The 17,975-nt window shown below is 41.7% G+C and overlaps 1 protein-coding gene across 3 annotated transcripts in view; it reads left to right on the top strand.

Annotated features, from left to right (window-relative positions):
- cyth3b (cytohesin 3b) overlaps positions 1 to 17,975 on the top strand; it is a 40,314-nt gene that overhangs the window by 11,429 nt on the left and 10,910 nt on the right. Inside the window, exons 1-7 of one of the 3 annotated variants that reach the window (XM_065964583.1) lie at positions 4,081 to 4,236; positions 11,682 to 11,764; positions 12,123 to 12,187; positions 14,036 to 14,102; positions 14,765 to 14,883; positions 15,352 to 15,432; positions 16,065 to 16,177. In XM_065964583.1, coding sequence (XP_065820655.1) covers positions 4,194 to 4,236; positions 11,682 to 11,764; positions 12,123 to 12,187; positions 14,036 to 14,102; positions 14,765 to 14,883; positions 15,352 to 15,432; positions 16,065 to 16,177 — 571 coding nt within the window. In that variant the 5' untranslated portion in view covers positions 4,081 to 4,193. Of the gene's footprint in view, positions 1 to 4,080; positions 4,266 to 11,681; positions 11,765 to 12,122; positions 12,188 to 14,035; positions 14,103 to 14,764; positions 14,884 to 15,351; positions 15,433 to 16,064; positions 16,178 to 17,975 lie in introns of those variants that run through there. The other 2 variants (XM_065964584.1, XM_020636305.3) reach the window with 2 other exon arrangements.

Here is a 17,975-nt window from a genome sequence, read left to right as displayed (position 1 = left end):
CTCCTTCCGGCTGTCTTTAAATCTCTAAAGCAGAAGTGGAGTCCAATGAAGCAGCTGGATCGTCTCTGCAACTCCTTCCCTCTTTGTCTTTGTCTCTTGAGCATCTCTGTTTTCCACCAAAATCTGATATAAACAGTCCGTACTGCCGCCTCCTCTGTCATGTGAAAATTCTGGCCTCCGTACAGGACTGTGGGCCGCTGAGACACTGCAGATACGTCCTGACTGAGTGAGTGTGAGGGCCCTAAAAGAGCCACTGTGACCACTGTGTCCTGACATAGTAAATGCTCAGACTTGAGTCCCCTTATTTGTCATTTTGACGCATTTTATTTATTCTTTTCGAGGTAACAACTCAATCATCAAAATTGCAGCACGTTGCAAACTCCTGCACACTTAGATAGCACAAAAAACATTGGCAACGATTCAGTACCAAAACAACAGTGTGATATATAGATGTCATTTTTTTTTAAAGTTTCAGTACTCTCCCGTATACCCCCATCATTAGAAAATCAGAGATTGTATTGTTTTAAAACTCATAATAACAAAAACGTACTGAACATTTTTCACAACCTTACAGTGTTGTCAACTGCTTTGCATGATCAGGCTGTCCTGTGATCAGTGGTGCATGCTGGTAGAGAAAGGTGACATTGTGTGGAGTGCTGTTATCATTAAAGCAATGGGGAAGCGTTGCTGTCATCCCAACAGATCTGAAGTTACACCCGGTGCACAAGAAATACTTCAGGGCTTGATTCTGCCCCACACATGCAAGCTTTTTTTAGTCGTCGTCGTCGTATTGTGTAAAGGCTGAATCCTACTCATAAGAAATATTTTGTCTAGACAGTGTGTGAAATTAAAAAAACAACGTTATGTAAAGAAAGATAGAGAGAGAAAACAGCAGAGATAAGATCTGTCTGACGCATACCTTAATGCCTGATGTCAAACTACAGATTGTGTTAATCAGGGAAAATGTCAAGCTGTCAAGATCAACATCTTCCATTTGAATCTCTTTGCTCTCTTTGTACAAAAAAACAAAACAAGCTACTGTCTGAGCAGGATATAGACTGAAAGATAAGACAGGAAAATGTCTCATTTACTGCAGGCGACAGATGGAAGACAGACAGATGGTCTGATCCTTTATCAGTTGTAAAACATGCAAAACTGTGTTGACATCGGTTGCAGTCAAAATGCATTAAGTAAGAGCAATCCAGTGTGAGGGAATGACACATGAGGTAAGAGGAACAATCATGATGAAAGATCTCTGCACTTTATTGAGCAAAGATAAAAACAAGAGATCCTGCTGCACTTGACTTATTTGTCTTAAGGATCGGGACCTGAGACGGCCCCCCATAAAAATTAACCAACCAGCGGCTGTGTTTGGAATCCAAAGTGAAGAGGAAGTGTTTCTTTTTGGAGTGAAATTTTGGCATACGCGGAAGATGTTCATGAATAAGTGACTCTGACTAGTGGGTTCTCTGTGAAGAGACCGTCTTGCTTCAAGGGATTGTGTTCGAGGGTCTTTGAGGCTTTGAAGAATCAAACGGCTGTGTTGTGTTTGATGTAACCTCTGATTTTTTTTTTTGTTGTAATCTAATTTTCATAAAGGGGGAGTGTTGTGGATGTCTCTGCTGAGATGAGAACTGACAGCAAGTGATTGCAGCAGACTGAGGAAAATAAATTCTGTAGAGCGAACAAACCATCTAAAGAGGGTTTTTTTATGACTCTCATTACTTAAATACAATCATGACTTCTTCACAACTTGTTTATTTTTGTTCCACATTCATGAGTGAAGTATGTGTTCACTACAGGATATCCAACACTGTGATAACACAGCAGATCAGATAATGACGAGTAAATGTTGGACATCAGCTTATTGGTTAGTCATTGTGAGCGTGTTAGCATGCTAACATGGTCATCTGGCTCAGTGGTTCCCAACCTTCTTCCTTGGAGCCTCCCTCAAAAAGCTGTCAATTAATTGATGTCATGTGTTTGGCTGACTAAGTAGCCTGATCATTTTTAGCAAAGGAAACAATATGTCTTGAACAGCTTTTGAACAGACCTTTGGAGAAATGATCCTGTCAGTGTTTTATCATTACTATTGATGATATGTGAAAAATCTAAATCTGACAACATCAGAGCAGGACGAGACTCACGCCCACCTTGAGATCTTTGAAGCCAATGATCAAGCTCAGAGATCCACTGCCTACAGGAAGCAAACTGTAAAATAACAGTAGACATAAAGACTGTGACAGAAGACAAGAGGGAGATTTGTTATAAGTAATAAAAGATTGAGTAGGTCATCTTTTAAAAGAGAACCACACATTTTCATTTAGGAGTGAATGGATACAGGCTTTGCTGGGTTTGGCTGGTAGATTCAATTCTAGTCTGGACATGTGTTTTACGGACAAAAGTCTTAATTCACATTTTGGATGTGTGAGCATCAGGAGGATAATGGAGAAAGTAGCCCATTTTGAAGGTCCTGATTGATGAGATGGAAGACCTTTTTGGAAAATAGAGACGATAATAGATGAGGTCATTTCCCCAGATGTTCCTTTAGGAAAATCTAAAATAAGTCCTCCTTATCTGTAATTCATACTTCAGTGTATGGAGCTTGTCTCACTGTTTGTGGAAAGTTCATGAGTCACAACCTTTGAAGACAGTAAGAGGACATCATAGATGTTAATAAGTTTCCAATAAAGAGGGATGACTGTGAAATGCTGGAAGAGGGAATTTCGAGACAACAACAAATAAACTTAGTAAAGACAGACTGTATGAATAATGGATGTGGCCCAATGACGTCACCCATTGGTTTGGCTGCCTGCTTTTTTGAAGCTGTGATTTTGGAAACCTTGCTGAAGGAGAGGGAGGGTGGTGCTGGAGGGGTGCGAGGTGTTTTGGTAAATGCCAAGCTTTCAAAGCTACACAGTACATACCCGTCGCTTATTCATTATATTCTGAATGAGCCAATTGACCATCATCTTTCTCACAGAAAGAGATTCAACGAGGGTTGTTTATTTGTTGGATCCAAGAAGCTAAGATTGCTTGTGGGAACGTAGCGTACTCGCTGCCTGCACGCAGCAAAAACACAGAACAGCAGACATAGAAATACAGTCCTCTCATCACCGCAGTCTTCTTTATGGGGAAAGGCCAACAACAATCCTGTCACCCCATTAACAGGACCGCAGACTTCTTGTTAAACCACACAACAAGCCGTATTATTCATCCAGGAATGGCATTGCTAAATCCCCAAAAGGCTCCAACAACACAGACACAAATAAGAGGTCAGTGACTGTATTAGCTGAGTTGACACATAGTTGACGGTTAGAAGCTCCCACTTCTGTAAAAAGCCACCATGGCCATATTTATGTGAAGCTTTTAGCATTCATAATGTCAAGGGGTAGTTGTTTAAAATCATAGCTTATGCGGTTGTCATGGTTGGAAAAATGAGCTAGAGACCAAAACGTCTTTTGTACGAGGTCTTTAACATGTTTAATTATACTTTAAAGTTGGTAATTTAATATGGGGCCTAATGGGAATTGACTCTCTTTTGGAGCCAGCCTCTAGTGGACACTTGAGGAACTGCAGCTTTTGGAACTTTGATGTTTGGCTCTTCCAGCCTCAATTTCCCAGTCCTTGATGTTGCATCTTGAAATTTAACAGTTACATATACATTTTGGACAGGAGTGACTACTACAGCTTCATTAAAGTTTGGTGTTAATGGCCTAATCTCCGCTGTTGTAGTTGCACCATTGTGCAGGCCGAAACCACCTCATCATGCAAAAACAAATCCAGATTTATGATGGATGAAGATGGATCTTTGAGTTTGATTTCTTTGTCAGGTCGTCTCATGCTTGAGTTGTGTTTTCTCCAGGTGAAATATGTAGAGGAACAGATGGAGCTCTGTGTGTAATGAGACTACAGGTGCTCAGAGAGCTGGTCGGACCAGACTGGGCGGTTGTGGTAGGAGGAATGTGGGCTATTTCCAAAGCTCGGTTGTCATCTGTCAAAGAGGCTGTCAGAATGTTTGTTTTTGCCTTGTGTGTGCATTCTTGAGAGCTGTGTGTAGGAGTAAAGCTGAAGGGGGAAACACAATTACTGCCTGTGCACCTACGAGCCACTACTAAAGCAGGGATAAAAGGTGCTAAAAGCTCTGACACTTGCAGCACTGACCATCGTAAGGAGACAACTCATCTGATGGCATGTCTGACATCATGGCAACTGGAGAGAGAAGGAGGCGATGTGGTATGTGTTTCACTCAGGAAATAACAAAAGTAAGGATATGTCTTAAGATGTAGGTTCTGTATTTTTACCTGCAGTTCAGTGTGACATGAGTTTAATGTAAATGTAAAAAATCTGACCTTCAGGTTTTGTTTCCTTGGTCAGCGTGTCACAGGCTGTGACACACTCACCCGGCTTTCTTACATCACTCTTTATTCAGTCCGTTTTGCACAAACATGCACACCACAGTCTGGTGCTGGCTTGAGTGAGCTTGTGTAAGTGCTCCCTGATCAGCGCTGTGGTGAGAACGCTCTCTGCCCTCCTTGTTGTGTTTACCGGGTTGCTATTGTTACAGACAGACCAGCCCAGCGGTCCTAATCACTGCACACATCCCATCCATTGTTTCACTGTAAGCCTGCTGAAAATCAGGAAGCGTTACACGGGCGCTGTTTGCTGCTGGTTTTCTGTCATCATTTCCACCAACAGTGTCACTCTGAAAGAGTAAAACAGGAAATCTTTTGAGTAAAGTTTTAACCCAAGAGTCAAGAAAAATGTGTTGAATTGATTTAAGATTTAAAATAAGGTTGCCTTAGGTCACAGCCTATCTATAAGAGTACCTATAAAATACATGTGTACTGTAAGCTTAAAAACAGACACGGATGAAGGATTAAGACGTGTTTCCACATGTAAGTTCCCACAGTTTAAAATGAATCTTGTTGTAGATTCTTTGCACATTTGGTCACAGAACAGCTTTAGGAAGCCAACGTTTTTGGAAAGGCCAGAAACCCATCTGATCATCCGCCCAGCAGACTGACTGTCAAAATGTTTGAGCATTTGTTCTGTCGTCAAACGGCTCCATCAAACTGAAAGTGAAACTGCAATCAGGATAGATTTATAGTTTGTCAAACCAGATTAAGAACAAAGCTCATAAAACCAAAGTATTGTGAAAAACACATACAGTTGTAGTTTTATGTTTCCACTTTGAAAAGGTGATTAAATACAGAACTCTTAAATAAAGTACTCCCTTCTTTCTTTCTCAATATTTCATGATTATTTTAAGAGTTTATGTTAAAAGTTTACATCAAATTGTGTTTGTTTGAGATGTAAGTGTCGCACATAACTTTTATCACAAGCAGTTGTGAAAGCACAAATCCTCAGGTGTTAATTGTTATTAAGCAATATTGGTGCGGTCCTTTAAACTCTGCACTCGGATCTCGGAGCGAGGAATGACGTCACTCCAAAATTAACCGTGTTCCAGTTGCGACTTGGCAACAACTCGGACAACATTGACGCCTCCAGGAGCAACTTTGTTGTGTTAGCTGACAGGCACCTTGTTTGTATCAAACTTTATTGGAAGTGTCATTGGACAAACAGATTGGGGGTCAGTTTAAGCGTCAGTGTAGAAGTCTGGAGCGTTTTGGCTGTGGAAACAGGCTGATTAAATGTGTAGTGTGGGGGAGCAGGTGGCCGAGTGGTTAGTTTGCACGCCCCATGTACAGAGGCAGAGGCAGGCAGCCCAAGTTCAAATCTGACCTGTGGCTCCTTTACGCTATCCACTGTCCTGTCTCTGTAAAAAAGGCCCATAAATAAATATAAAAAGGAAAAAATGTAGTGTGGTTTAGAGCTGCATACCAAATTTTTAGCATGTTTTAAAAACATAAAAGACACAACAGTCACACTCAGCTGACTATCCTGTAAACAACACCAAACACAACAGGGTTATCAGTATGCAGAAGCATCTTCCCCTCTGCCCTTGATACCAAGGAGACTGGAAAGGCGACTGTCGAAGGCGTTTAGTCATTTGACTTTGTGATCTGCCAATAGAAGTCACGTCAGCCACATGAATCAGATCAAAATCTCTGCAGTGTCTCCAGAACTGTCTCAGGACCGAGGTCTTCCTGTCTGGACTTGGACTTGAACGAGTTACCGGTCATAATGTTTTATTCAAGACCTTAAGTGGCTCCCATTCTGCTGACTGAGGTTTCAAGGTTGATCCATGGATCAGAAAGCAGCTGTTAACGTGTTTCTTCAGCTCTCTGACAAATAATGTTATTTCTGATAATCTGCAGTAACAGAGATAGAGAAGAGTCACTCCAACAAGAACCATTCTGCAGCATACATGGACCTAAAACCTTTTTTTATCAGCGGTCTATGCATAATTTGCACGTGCTCTGTTTCCTTCTCTGACTGTCCACAGCAGGGTAAGTCATAAATAACAGTTCAAATGGAGTCATGAGACTTTACCACTAATTATATTTCACTACAGTAAGTACCCACCATAACCATAACTGTTGATGTCCTTCATACTGAGAGAAGTGATTCAATGAAAAATGACTTACTGTTCTGCTTTTGGTTCAAATTAATATACCAGCAAGGTCATGTAAGTACAACAGAGTCCAGAGAAACAATGATGGTGGGTTATTTTGATTTCGTTGCTTTGTTGGAGGTGTAGTTGACCTCTGAATCGTTGAAGGGTTTCAGGGTTTCAGGGTTTTACAAGCCACAGTAATGCTTCGTTTGTAGCTCCACATCTAACAGTTCATTGTGGCTCTCACTCCCTAAAATATTTAAAAATAATCCCCTTGGCCAAAACTTCCAAAACATACTATATCTTGACCTCAGCACTAAGCTAGGTGACAGATATACATCTTATTTCCTGTTGATGCTTCACAATAAAGCCACTCAGTCGTTTGCTAGTTGAATGCTTTTAATTTAAGCTGTTTCTATTAAAGGTGGCGTCACTGTTTTGCCAACAGTAGGGACATTTTTGGGGCATTATTGGGATGAGGGGTGTCTTCTCTGAGCGCTTATCCTTTCATAATCCCTGACCTCTTTCTCTAACCCAGGTGATAACCTATCAGGCTACATCTGATGACGTAAAGACATTTTAAACTGCTGATGAGATTCACCAAGGGAGGCAAGAAACTCAAACTCAGTGACCTTTCCTTTGAAAAAATTTGGACCATGAGTCTGTCTGAGAAAACTTGCGCATAGTGGCAGTCATTCATCCATGCATGGCTGACGACTGCTGGAGGAAAGAAAAAGCCTAAGCATGCAAGTTTGAACTATTATGATGATGTATTGATTGTTTCTGAAACAACAGCCCCTGAAGTCATAAAAAGAAAAGGCAGAGTGGTGTTGCATTGGTAATCTATGTGGCCGTGCCTGGGGTTAAGGGTGTAGTGTTTATATGTAACGTAATATGGATTATTCTTTAAGGAGGGCTGCTCTCTGTAGGAATAAACACACACAAACACACACACAGACTTCTAGACTTTCATGCATAATGCATTAGAAGTCCACTCTCTGTACAGAAGTTGTTGTCTTCATAATGATATCAGATTTCCACTTGCAGCAAAACACACACAGCGGGGGAATTGTTACCCTAAACAGATTCCGTTTCCTCAGACAATCCGTCCCTTTCTCCGGTCCGTTCAAGCTCTTTCATCCAGAGTAGGAGGGATGGAGGACTTTTTTGCGCATTACAGACGTAGGTTGCCTGCAGGGTCTCTTTGCTCCACAATTGCTGCTTTATGAGGCCGCTCGACTGAAGCCAAGGAGAGGGAGCAAACGGAGGCACAGGGTGTGAAGATCTCTGGTGCGCCGGTGTCTGTTCCTGAATCACTACTAAGTCTTTCCAATTCTCTTCTGTCTGGCATTGAGAGCATCATTTTGTGACTTTGTTTCTTTTGCACACAGACGTTTTTCAATTCTATCCATTTAAACCCAACACAAGCTCCTCTATGGGTCCATTACTGCAAATTTATGCTGCATGGACATTTAGAAAAAAACTAAGATTTTACAGTTTACATTTTGATTTGCAGTCACAAATTGACTACAAGCTATAGAGCCTGAATTTAGTGGTTGCTATGGACAATTTCTCGAAATCGTTTTGTTTGCTGAGTCTATATTCACTTTGAAACTTGAATACTTTTTCTAATAGTAGTTTTACAGTTTTATAATGAGATATATTTTCCAGGACTTCTGTTTTCCTTGAAAAGTTATCAATTTAGAGGCCATGACTTTCTTTTCTGCACACTTTTTCATCGGCCCAACCATAGACTGTATAAAATATGGACGCATCACCCATTGGTTTCTGAATCTGAGTTTTGAAGTCCAAACAAGCTTCCTGTGAGTTCTCTCAGCACGCCCCTTATGCTGCAAATGTTTGCCTAGATGTGAGTTATTTAAAAAAATACCCTGTACAGTGTGCGTCATAAAGGAAATGAGTTAATACTGCATTTGTTCCTTTTATATCAAGAGTTAAGAATTATGCATATTTTTGCATAGTTATAGGTGTGACTGACGGTTGGATGCATTGAAGATGTTTTCAAAGAGACTTAAGTCCGCACTCAGCTCCACCTCTTTGTCGCTTTCTATATTGATCAAAAGTTAGGTTGTGTCAGCATTTCCAATATGGCGACCATCATCGTCGGGCTTCATAACGCCTCTTCTGACACAAATGGGTGACATCACTGTGACTACATCCATATTTTATACATCATATGGTTCTGATAAGTATAGCTCCTAGTTCTGTCTGCTGGGCAGATGACGTTTATTATCTACACCTCTATTGATCTGTAAGATTTTTTCTTAACTGCTATCGAGCCAGTAAGAAAATTTTGAAGATATTCTGACAAATTAAGTGTAAGACATCAATCAAGTGCACAATGCTGGGTGACCACATTACAATCACACTTTTTCTACTTTTAAATCCTGTATAACAGGTTTACAGGTTTTATCTCCTTTCTCTGCCTTATTTTGTGTTTTGTATTGTAGAAGTTCATGTAGAAACTGTGTGGGAGTCAGTGTGTGTGTGTGTGTGTGTGTGTGTGTGTGTGTGTGTGTGTGTGTGTGTGTGTGTGTGTGTGTGTGTGTGTGTGTGTGTGTGTGTGTGTGTGTGTGTGTGTGTGTGTGTGTGTGTGTGTGTGTGTGTGTGTGTGTTGTGGGACAAATGATCAAACAGTTAAAAAAGCCATCCACACCCATCTGGATCCCCGCTCCGTTGACTGGCTGCTCTCCTGTGATAACATGAGCTCAAGGCCCTCAGAACGTTACAACCTAATGGTCCATGCTGCTTCTGTCACTTTGTCTCACAGAGCAAGACGGAGGAGAGGGAAGGATTGAGAGAGATGGAGGGTGTAGATAAAGAGGAAATAACTTCACTTTTTCTTTCCCTATTATTTACAGTCAGAGGGGGAAACAACGGGGATGGAAAAAAAAAAATTGCAAAGCTGCTTAGTGCTATGATTCAGTCGGGGGGGATTTGACTCCGCTCTCACCCCCACTTCAAGCAGCGTGGTGTAGGCGGACAAAGAGTGAGATAGAGGGGGAGTGTGTGTGCGTGAGTGAGTGTGTTTGTGTGCGCGTGAGAGAGAGAGAAACAGCGTAGGAGAAGCACAATCTGGTATAGCTCCATGTGAAAATGACCTACTTCCCGTCAGCCCACTCTCTATTGGATTGCTGTTTTCTGATGTGTGGAGGAGGGGGGGGTGTCCTCCAAGGGTTCTGGGGGGGAAGAGGTTGACGTGGCATGGTTAAATGAACGATAAGTAGGTGGCTCTAAGGGGTCCCTCAGTGCAGAATAAAATAAATATCATGTGTGTGAAGTGTATATTCTGCATGCATGGCTTATACAGTGTGTGTGTGTGTGTGTGTGTGTGTGTGTGTGTGTGTGTGTGTGTGTGTGTGTGTGTGTGTGTGTGTGTGTGTGTGTGTGTGTGTGTGTGTGTGTGTGTGTGTGTGTGTGTGTGTGTGTGTGTGTGTGTGTGTGTGTGTGTGTGTGTGTGCTCATGTAGTTAAACATGCATGCAGTTTGATGTGCTGCTCTCTCTCTCTTTCTGCAGTGTTAATTACACCTTACGAGTTCACTTTCAGAGAGCCAATATTTGAGGGGGCCGGCCTCGGCAGATGTTCAGCGGCCTGTGTGTGTGTGTGTGTGTGTGTGTGTGTGTGTGTGTGTGTGTGTGTGTGTGTGTGTGTGTGTGTGTGTGTGTGTGTGTGTGTGTGTGTGTGTGTGTGTGTGTGTGTGTGTGTGTGTGTGTGTGTGTGTGTGTGTGTGTGTGTGTGTGTGTGTGTGTGTGTGTGTGTCAGACACACAGGATGTTATTCATGGCACTGATCTGCTTTTTAACAGGGACGTTTCTGTGGTTTTCATTTGGCTTGAAGAAAATTCTCGTGGGAAACTTCTTCCTCAACTGTGGCTTTTATCTAATCACAAACCTCCTCTGTGGTTTCAGGGTGTAAGACTGTGCTGTGTGGTCGGAAATTCAACTTCTCACACAGATTTTTCCAGCAAAAGAAATACCTGCACGTTCATATTTGAACATTTATACAAATATACACACATAGAAAGAGATTTCATTTGACCTAAAGTTACCATGAAACAGCTAGCTGAGCTCTAATTGTCTTGCATATTAAATAGTTTCCTGTAAAAGCAGAAAGTGAGGGAGGGACTTGTTGCACATGTATACCGATTGATATTTACAACAGCCAATAACGCTGCAATCGAGGACATTCAAACACAAACTCAAAGACAACTCATACCTGCCAGTTCAAAGTTGTAGGTCCTGTGTGTCAAAGGGCGGGGATGTTTGCATCAAAGAAAGTGTTTCATTGAAAGAGATAGCAAACACACCTCAGGATGAGTCATCACTGTGTGGTTTCATTTAAGATTAAATTTATCACTAAAAAATAAACACTAACACTCATCATAAATGGGAGAAAAATCTGTTCCTCTCAGATCAGGCCCCCTTAAAAACAACGACACGTATTTAAAAAACAAGGTACACATTCCTAGAAACACACCTGTATAAAAGGTGTCTAAGTGTTTATACTGTACACTGTATAAGTGTGAAGTATAAGAGGAAATGCTTGTGACACACATGCAGTGATCTGCGATCTGCTGACTGAGAAAAAGTTTAACTAGTTACTATTGGGGTCAAACACCTTCACCAGCTCCCTTCTTTTCTTCTCCTTTCCTTTCATCCAAACCGTGTGCAGGCGCTTGCATGGCTGTACACACACACAGGCCACCAGCACTGACCAAACAGTTCCACAAGTCCAATGGGCCCGGCCGGGACGTTTGAGGCTCATACCACTTTAAGAAGAGGGAGTTTACATTTTGAAAACAGGCTACCTGAATCGTATGATTAAAAAAACCTGTTTGATCTACCTTCACCTTAAATCCTGGAGCATATTGCTGTGACCTTTGACCTTATCTGAGAGCGATGATGATCTCCTGTGCGTTAGTGTACTTATGTAGGTCATGACTAATGTGTTCTGCTTGGATTCATTGAAGAGGTATGCACTGTCAGACTTAATCCCTGTGACTCTGACTGGCTGCTTGGAAGGTGAATTAATTTAATCCATCCACATAACTCTGCCCCTCCCTCTCTTCCACGCTCTCTCTCTCTCACACACACAGACACATGCTATTTCATTTTCCCCGTCTCTCTGTGTTTTTGCAGTACCTGAGGACCTCTCTTTGGAGGAAAGAGATGAGCTGTCGAACATACGGCGCAGGAAAAAAGAGCTTCTGGATGATATTGAAGTGAGTGATGGTGGAAAGAAAATATTTTTCTCGTTTGTTTTAATTGCAGAAAGTTATTCTAAGTGCTGCAAATGTTGGAGACATATCTGATGCAATGCTGGACAATATTGCATTTGGGAATTGACCCTTGATTTGATTGCTCTATGTGTGATATTTTTCCATGCACACACCATCCTATCACATATCTCTATGTTTCTATCAACTCACAACCTTAACTGTAAGAAACCCCTTCATCAGGATAATTAAAAAGTATGTAATTATCAGTATAGGAACATCTTGGAAAGTGTTTCTCTGTTAGTGCAGAGCTCCATTTATAATGTTTGAAATAAGTAACATTTTGCTGTCTCTCTTTCTGCAGCGGCTGAAGTTTGAGATTGCCGAGGTGATGACTGAGATCGAGCAGCTAACCTGTGTAGGAGAGAGGTGAGTTCTTCTTTTTCACTTATTCAAGAATTGTTGGAGGACTCTCATTATCGATCAATCTTCTGATTGTTCTACAATGAGGGCCATTTTCTATAAAATGTCCACAGAAAATATGTTGCACATCTGTTTCTTCAATAGATTTAAAGGAAAGGAATAAGCATCAAAAGTTGCAAGCAAACTCCTGCACAATCTAATGTGCAAAAATACATTTATTGGGAATGTTTCAGTTCTGTACCTTCTGTACCATTAAAACACAAGAATTCTTTCAAGAGAGACTGTGCAGAAGTTTCTTGAAATGTATTTTTGTTTGGTTTATTGTATGATCGTTTTCCACAGAAGAGGATTACAAATTCACCTCTCTAATCTTGTTAAATAAAAAGCACAGCACCTGAAGATCTAGAGTTTAATCATAGTGATTTATTTCTGACAAAAACAACAACATAGAAATGAAAACAGAAAAAGACATCATCATACAAAAAATTCACAGGTGGGACAAAAAAAAAAAACAACCTGTGAGGGGATGTGAAATGAACCCACCGAACATTGAATTGAAAACATCGGCAAAGTTTGGTGACAAATGAAAAGCAGACAGGTGTTAACAGGAAGTCTAAAAGCAGGAAGAGAGGACCAGTCACAGATAATCAGCAGCTTTTAGAAAGTGTAACTAAAATAGCGTATACAAATGGAAATGATACCGTTTCATTGGATGGTAAAGCTGTAAGTACTCAGCTTATCTCTGTAGCTCTAAAGTGCTCAGCCTGGCAAATGTCAGAAAACCATGAAATACATCCATCACCAATCCCTGTAAACTTAAGTGAGTCTTTTTGTTTTGTATGACTAATAGTTCAAACCCAAAGAAAATCTTTAAATACTCGGCTTCAAATACGATTAAATGATCTTTAATTGTTATGTAGAAATCTTCTCTTCATTAATCAATCCAGAAAAATGTAATTTCTCTTTCCTCAAAACCAATCGCCATGTGGTCAGAGCCTCACACCTGTCCTTCTGGTACTGTATTTGTGTGTGTGTGTGTGTGTGTTAGTGTGTATGTGTGTGTTAATCCCTCTTTGTTTGAGGAGTGAAGCGGGACAGTCCCTTGACTAACCATTAGCCAAACAGTCTGTATTCAGACGCTTTCATTGGATTGGTTGATGAGGTGGAGTGAGGAGGCCGTGTGTCAGGCTGTGTGTGTGTGTGTGTGCGTGTGTGTGTGTGTGTGTGTTTGTGTGTTTGTGTTTGTGTGTGTGTGTGTGTGTGTGTGTGTGTGTGTGTGTGTGTGTGTGTGTGTGTGTGTGTGTGTGTGTGTGTGTGTGTGTGTGTGTGTGTGTGTGTGTGTGTGTGTGTGTGTGTGTGTGTGTGTGTGTGTGTGTGTGTGTGTGTGTGTGTGTGTGTGTGTGTGTGTGTGTGTGTGTGTGTCTCAGGTGCAGCTGGCAAAGGGGCCGGGGCTATTTTGAGCACACAGGAAGCGTGGGGAGTGAACAGACACAAAGGTGGAGATTTCCCTGCGGGGCGAATGCAAAATTTTGTTTTGAAGGAGAGTGACATTAAAATGAGAAATGTTCCTCCGACTGGCTGCAGGATGTGTTAAACTGAGAGAGATTCACTCGTGCATAAGTGCAGCACAGGTGATAGCACATGACATGCAGGAGTGTTTTTTCTTTTCAGTTTAACCCTGCTGTATGCTCACTCTTCACCTGTCAGACTAGAACACAAACAGTCATGCTACGTCCTGGAAGAACCCAAAACAAACTGACTTACTGAGCAAACACAACAGCAGGAGGCGACACCACACCCCCTAACTGTCATGACATTGATGTTTGTGTGTTGTTGTTTGTTTTTTTATTGCAGCAAAACAACGCAAAGAAATAAACAGATCGCCATGGGGAGGAAGAAGTTCAACATGGACCCGAAAAAGGTCAGGCCTTCCCGTAAACGTAGTCCTTGTCAGCCTTGATAACACTGACTATTAAACGACACTGTAACATTTGAATTGAGCCCCCTGAATGACATCCTCCGTCACATTTATGAAGAGTAACAGCAGGCTTTGGTGTATGTAGGAAAAACCAGACTGTATATAAAGATAGACCATCTGCCTCAACCTCCACCCCTTGTGCAAAGATGAGGCCAAAATGATCCCCTTGACGGGCGCTTACATATTGCACATGATGTCACTGATGTCACAAGCTAACAAAATGTTACATACCGATATAACGTCAAAGATCTCTCAGGTTGGTGCAACCCATAGCAGAACAGATTCTTGTGTCAAAAAAGTGGAGGAAATAATCCAGGATGGTTGGAAAAATATAAAAGGCCTTTTATTTCCACCGATTATTAGTACTTATAGATCGAAATCGGATCGGAAATGAAAAAAAGTGAATCAGTGCATCTCTAATTCTCCATAAAAATCAAACAAAAATCTGCGAACTATCATGACAGAACTGTTTGAAATTGTATTTAATGTCTATTTTGATTTTATAGTTTGACTCTTGGCCCATCTGTTAACATGGAGGAGGCCGGGGTCATGACCTTTACAAATAGGTAACTGAAGTGTAAGTGTGTCTTTTTTCTTTCCAACAGGGGATCCAGTTTCTGTTAGAGAACGATCTTCTCCAGAACACCCCAGAGGACATCTCTCAGTTCCTCTACAAAGGCGAAGGGCTCAACAAAACAGTCATCGGGGACTACTTAGGGGAACGGTGAGCTCTCCAGATTTCCCTCTGTTTTTCTTCCACCTTTCTTCTTCCTCTCTCGATCTCTCTGTCAGATCTGCACCGCACACGCTCAGACGAGGGCATAAAAGCCCCAGGAAATTGCTGGTCTGGATTTATGGAGCAAAGCAGCGGCAGGAGCACCGTGCCATTGAAATAACGGAGCCGACATGTGGTTCTTATCGAAGGGAAATCAAGGGGGTATGACTGTCAAAACAACAGAGGTTTCTATGCTGCCTGGCTCTGAGGACAAAGTGACTTTCTCCCTGAAACTGGTGCTGATGTAACACATGGCTGCACTTCAACTATGACCTCCAAAGCTTATGAATTTATCCTTGCAGTGCATTACCAAAGCAATCCCCTTCAAACAGTTTAGTGTCTCATCTTCCTGTTCTGTTTTAATGAAGAGTGTAAATACTTGAACATGTGTCACATTGAGCCCCTCTTCTCCTCCAGGGACGACTTCAACATCAAGGTCCTTCATGCGTTCGTGGAGCTCCATGAGTTTGCAGACCTCAACCTCGTGCAGGCCTTAAGGTGAGACCACAACCAAAAATCGCACAATGTTTAAAATAAAAAGTTTGCTATCATTCTTGCTCATTTGAAATTCCTTCCTGCATTTGGTGTCTAGTTTTATTCTTAGGTATTTTAAAGGCTAAACAGACACTAAAAACCTTAGCATCTGTTTCTTTAATCACAACAGAGGATTTGTTTAAGGTTCAGGTTTTTATGCCTTTTTTTATGACAGTGGATAGTCAGAAATCGGGGAAAGAGAGAGAGTGGGGAGTGACATGAAGAAGGAACCAAAGGTCTGATTTGAGTCTGGGCCGCCCGCTTGGAGGTCTTTAGCCTCCAAGCGGGCGCAAGCACTAACCAATAGGCTATCAGCGCTCCCACAACAGGATTTTATGAAGGCCACTTTGGCAACAACACAATGATCTCACTTAAAAAAGGAAATGATTTTGTTTCAATGTGCTTTACACACGTTTAAAGTCTGTACGCACTGAACACTAGGCCCCATAGGTTCTTTACCTCCTTAAAGTAAGTATAAAACACAGCTTAGATATATTGAGATTTTAATTGTCAGTATAATTTAATTGACATATGCATCAATATTTCAAAGGCTGTCTTTATAATTTCTCTCTCTCTCTGTGTTTGTGCTGTTGCAGGCAGTTTCTGTGGAGCTTCAGACTTCCTGGCGAAGCCCAGAAGATTGATCGTATGATGGAGGCCTTTGCCTCCAGGTACTGCCAATGCAATCCCGGCGTCTTCCAGTCCACAGGTACCTTAACCACACAGCCACACACACACACACACACACACGCACGCACACACGCAAACTCCACACACACAGCACTATATTTATGAGTCAGACTCAGGGAGACAGGCCAGGACAGACCAGCTCAGCGTCAGATCAATGCCTCTGACTGTCTGTCTTCCTAAAGCAGACTGCTGGACCTGCTTGGAGCGGATAAATCTTCCTCTTGTGGCCACATTTCTGGAGATTTTCCGAAACTCTGGAGAACATGAACTCTATCTGTCAACAAATATATCAGCTCTCAGAGATGTTGATGGTTCTGATGGAGGCTTATTCTCTTATTCTTTGCTTCATTGGTCTGTATACTTCTCAGTTCCCCAGCCTGGTTAGCAGCCTGCTCGCTAATCGCAGAGTAATCACTACACATGTCTCCAGCAGTGATAATGAAATTGATTACAGGTCAATAGTGGTCATTAGTGCCGCCTTGCTAGAGACTGTTGCACGCCACATGCTGCTCCTGTGTGAAGCGAGCGTGTGTCGAGGAGGACACAGTTTTGACAGCTCAGGTCGTGAATATTGATGTGGTGCAGTGGTGGCACACCCAGTCTTAGTTATTGGTCATCTCTCAGGACCGGAGCGCTCAGGGTCATAAATCACAGCGTATGACTGGAGCTGTTTGGCTGTGGATGGATGAGGTAGAGGATGGTTAGCAGGAGTTATGGTGTGGAGTCGCAGGAGCAGCGGATCATGGATTTGTATTTGTGAGTGTGTTCATGACTGCAGGGACATTAGGATTTGACTGCAGCACGGGGCGTTAGAGGGCGCCATGATTCTTTGTCCCAGAATATGTGGCTTTTTGTTGATTAAATTCCAGTTTATTAGAGGGAGTCCTAAATTTGATGATGAGGAAAATCCGTTGATTGAAAGCGTTGAGCTGTCATCGACATACCTACATACATACTTTAATAAATTAGAGGAAGAAAGACGGATATCGGATCCATTTTTTGTTTGATTTTTGGAAACTCTTTTAGGTTTAATTTTAAAATAAAATCTTAAAATAGGTTCATTATCATGAAGTCGATGATTTTATCAGTGCAGAATGAAAAACAATCAAAAGTTTCAGTCACTTCCACACCCGTCCAGATTCAGGTTTATTAACTTTATTAATACTAGATTAGAAGTTCATTTTTAAAGCATACCAGGTCACATAAATGAACAAACAAACAAAACGAGACAAACACAGCCAACTGCATCGTTCAGACAGCAGCATGACATTTTCACATTGTTCTCTTGCACATTAGTATAATTACAACAAAGTCTCGTCTTTTTAATCCTAGTCCTCCTCGGCAGGAGGACAGACAGATTAACAAATTATGAGCTAGAGCATTGGCTCTCCCTGAGATCTCAGTGCGGGCATGAGGCTCTGTCTGCTCGGAGGTTGTAGAGTGGGATTTTCTGGCAACATCTTCACCAACTATCAAGGTGCATGGAGAGTGAAAGGCTTGAAGAGGTCAAAAAGCTCCGTCAACACTTGTAGTATGAAGATCAACTTTATTAACAAATTAGACCGACGCATTTCGGCTTGTAGCCTTCATCAGGGTCATGCTTTGAGGTTGTTAAAATGAGATTTGCACATATAAAATAATGGTAAATAAAATGTCATGTTTTTTTCAGAAAGCAATGTATTGCTTTTTTTTTCCTGTGGGTCCTCGAGGCGCTCAACTTTTCATACAAGTAGGGGGGGTCGCTCCAAGGGAGAAGAGGTTGGGAACCATTGAAGTACAGCACTTGAACATATCTTCTGTGAGGAGCCATGTCATAA

This window comes from Labrus bergylta, chromosome 16, assembly GCF_963930695.1.
Source record: "Labrus bergylta chromosome 16, fLabBer1.1, whole genome shotgun sequence".
Lineage (NCBI taxonomy): Eukaryota > Metazoa > Chordata > Actinopteri > Labriformes > Labridae > Labrus > Labrus bergylta.
Note: the sequence above shows the minus strand (reverse complement) of the source record. Positions and strands in the feature narration are given on the sequence as shown.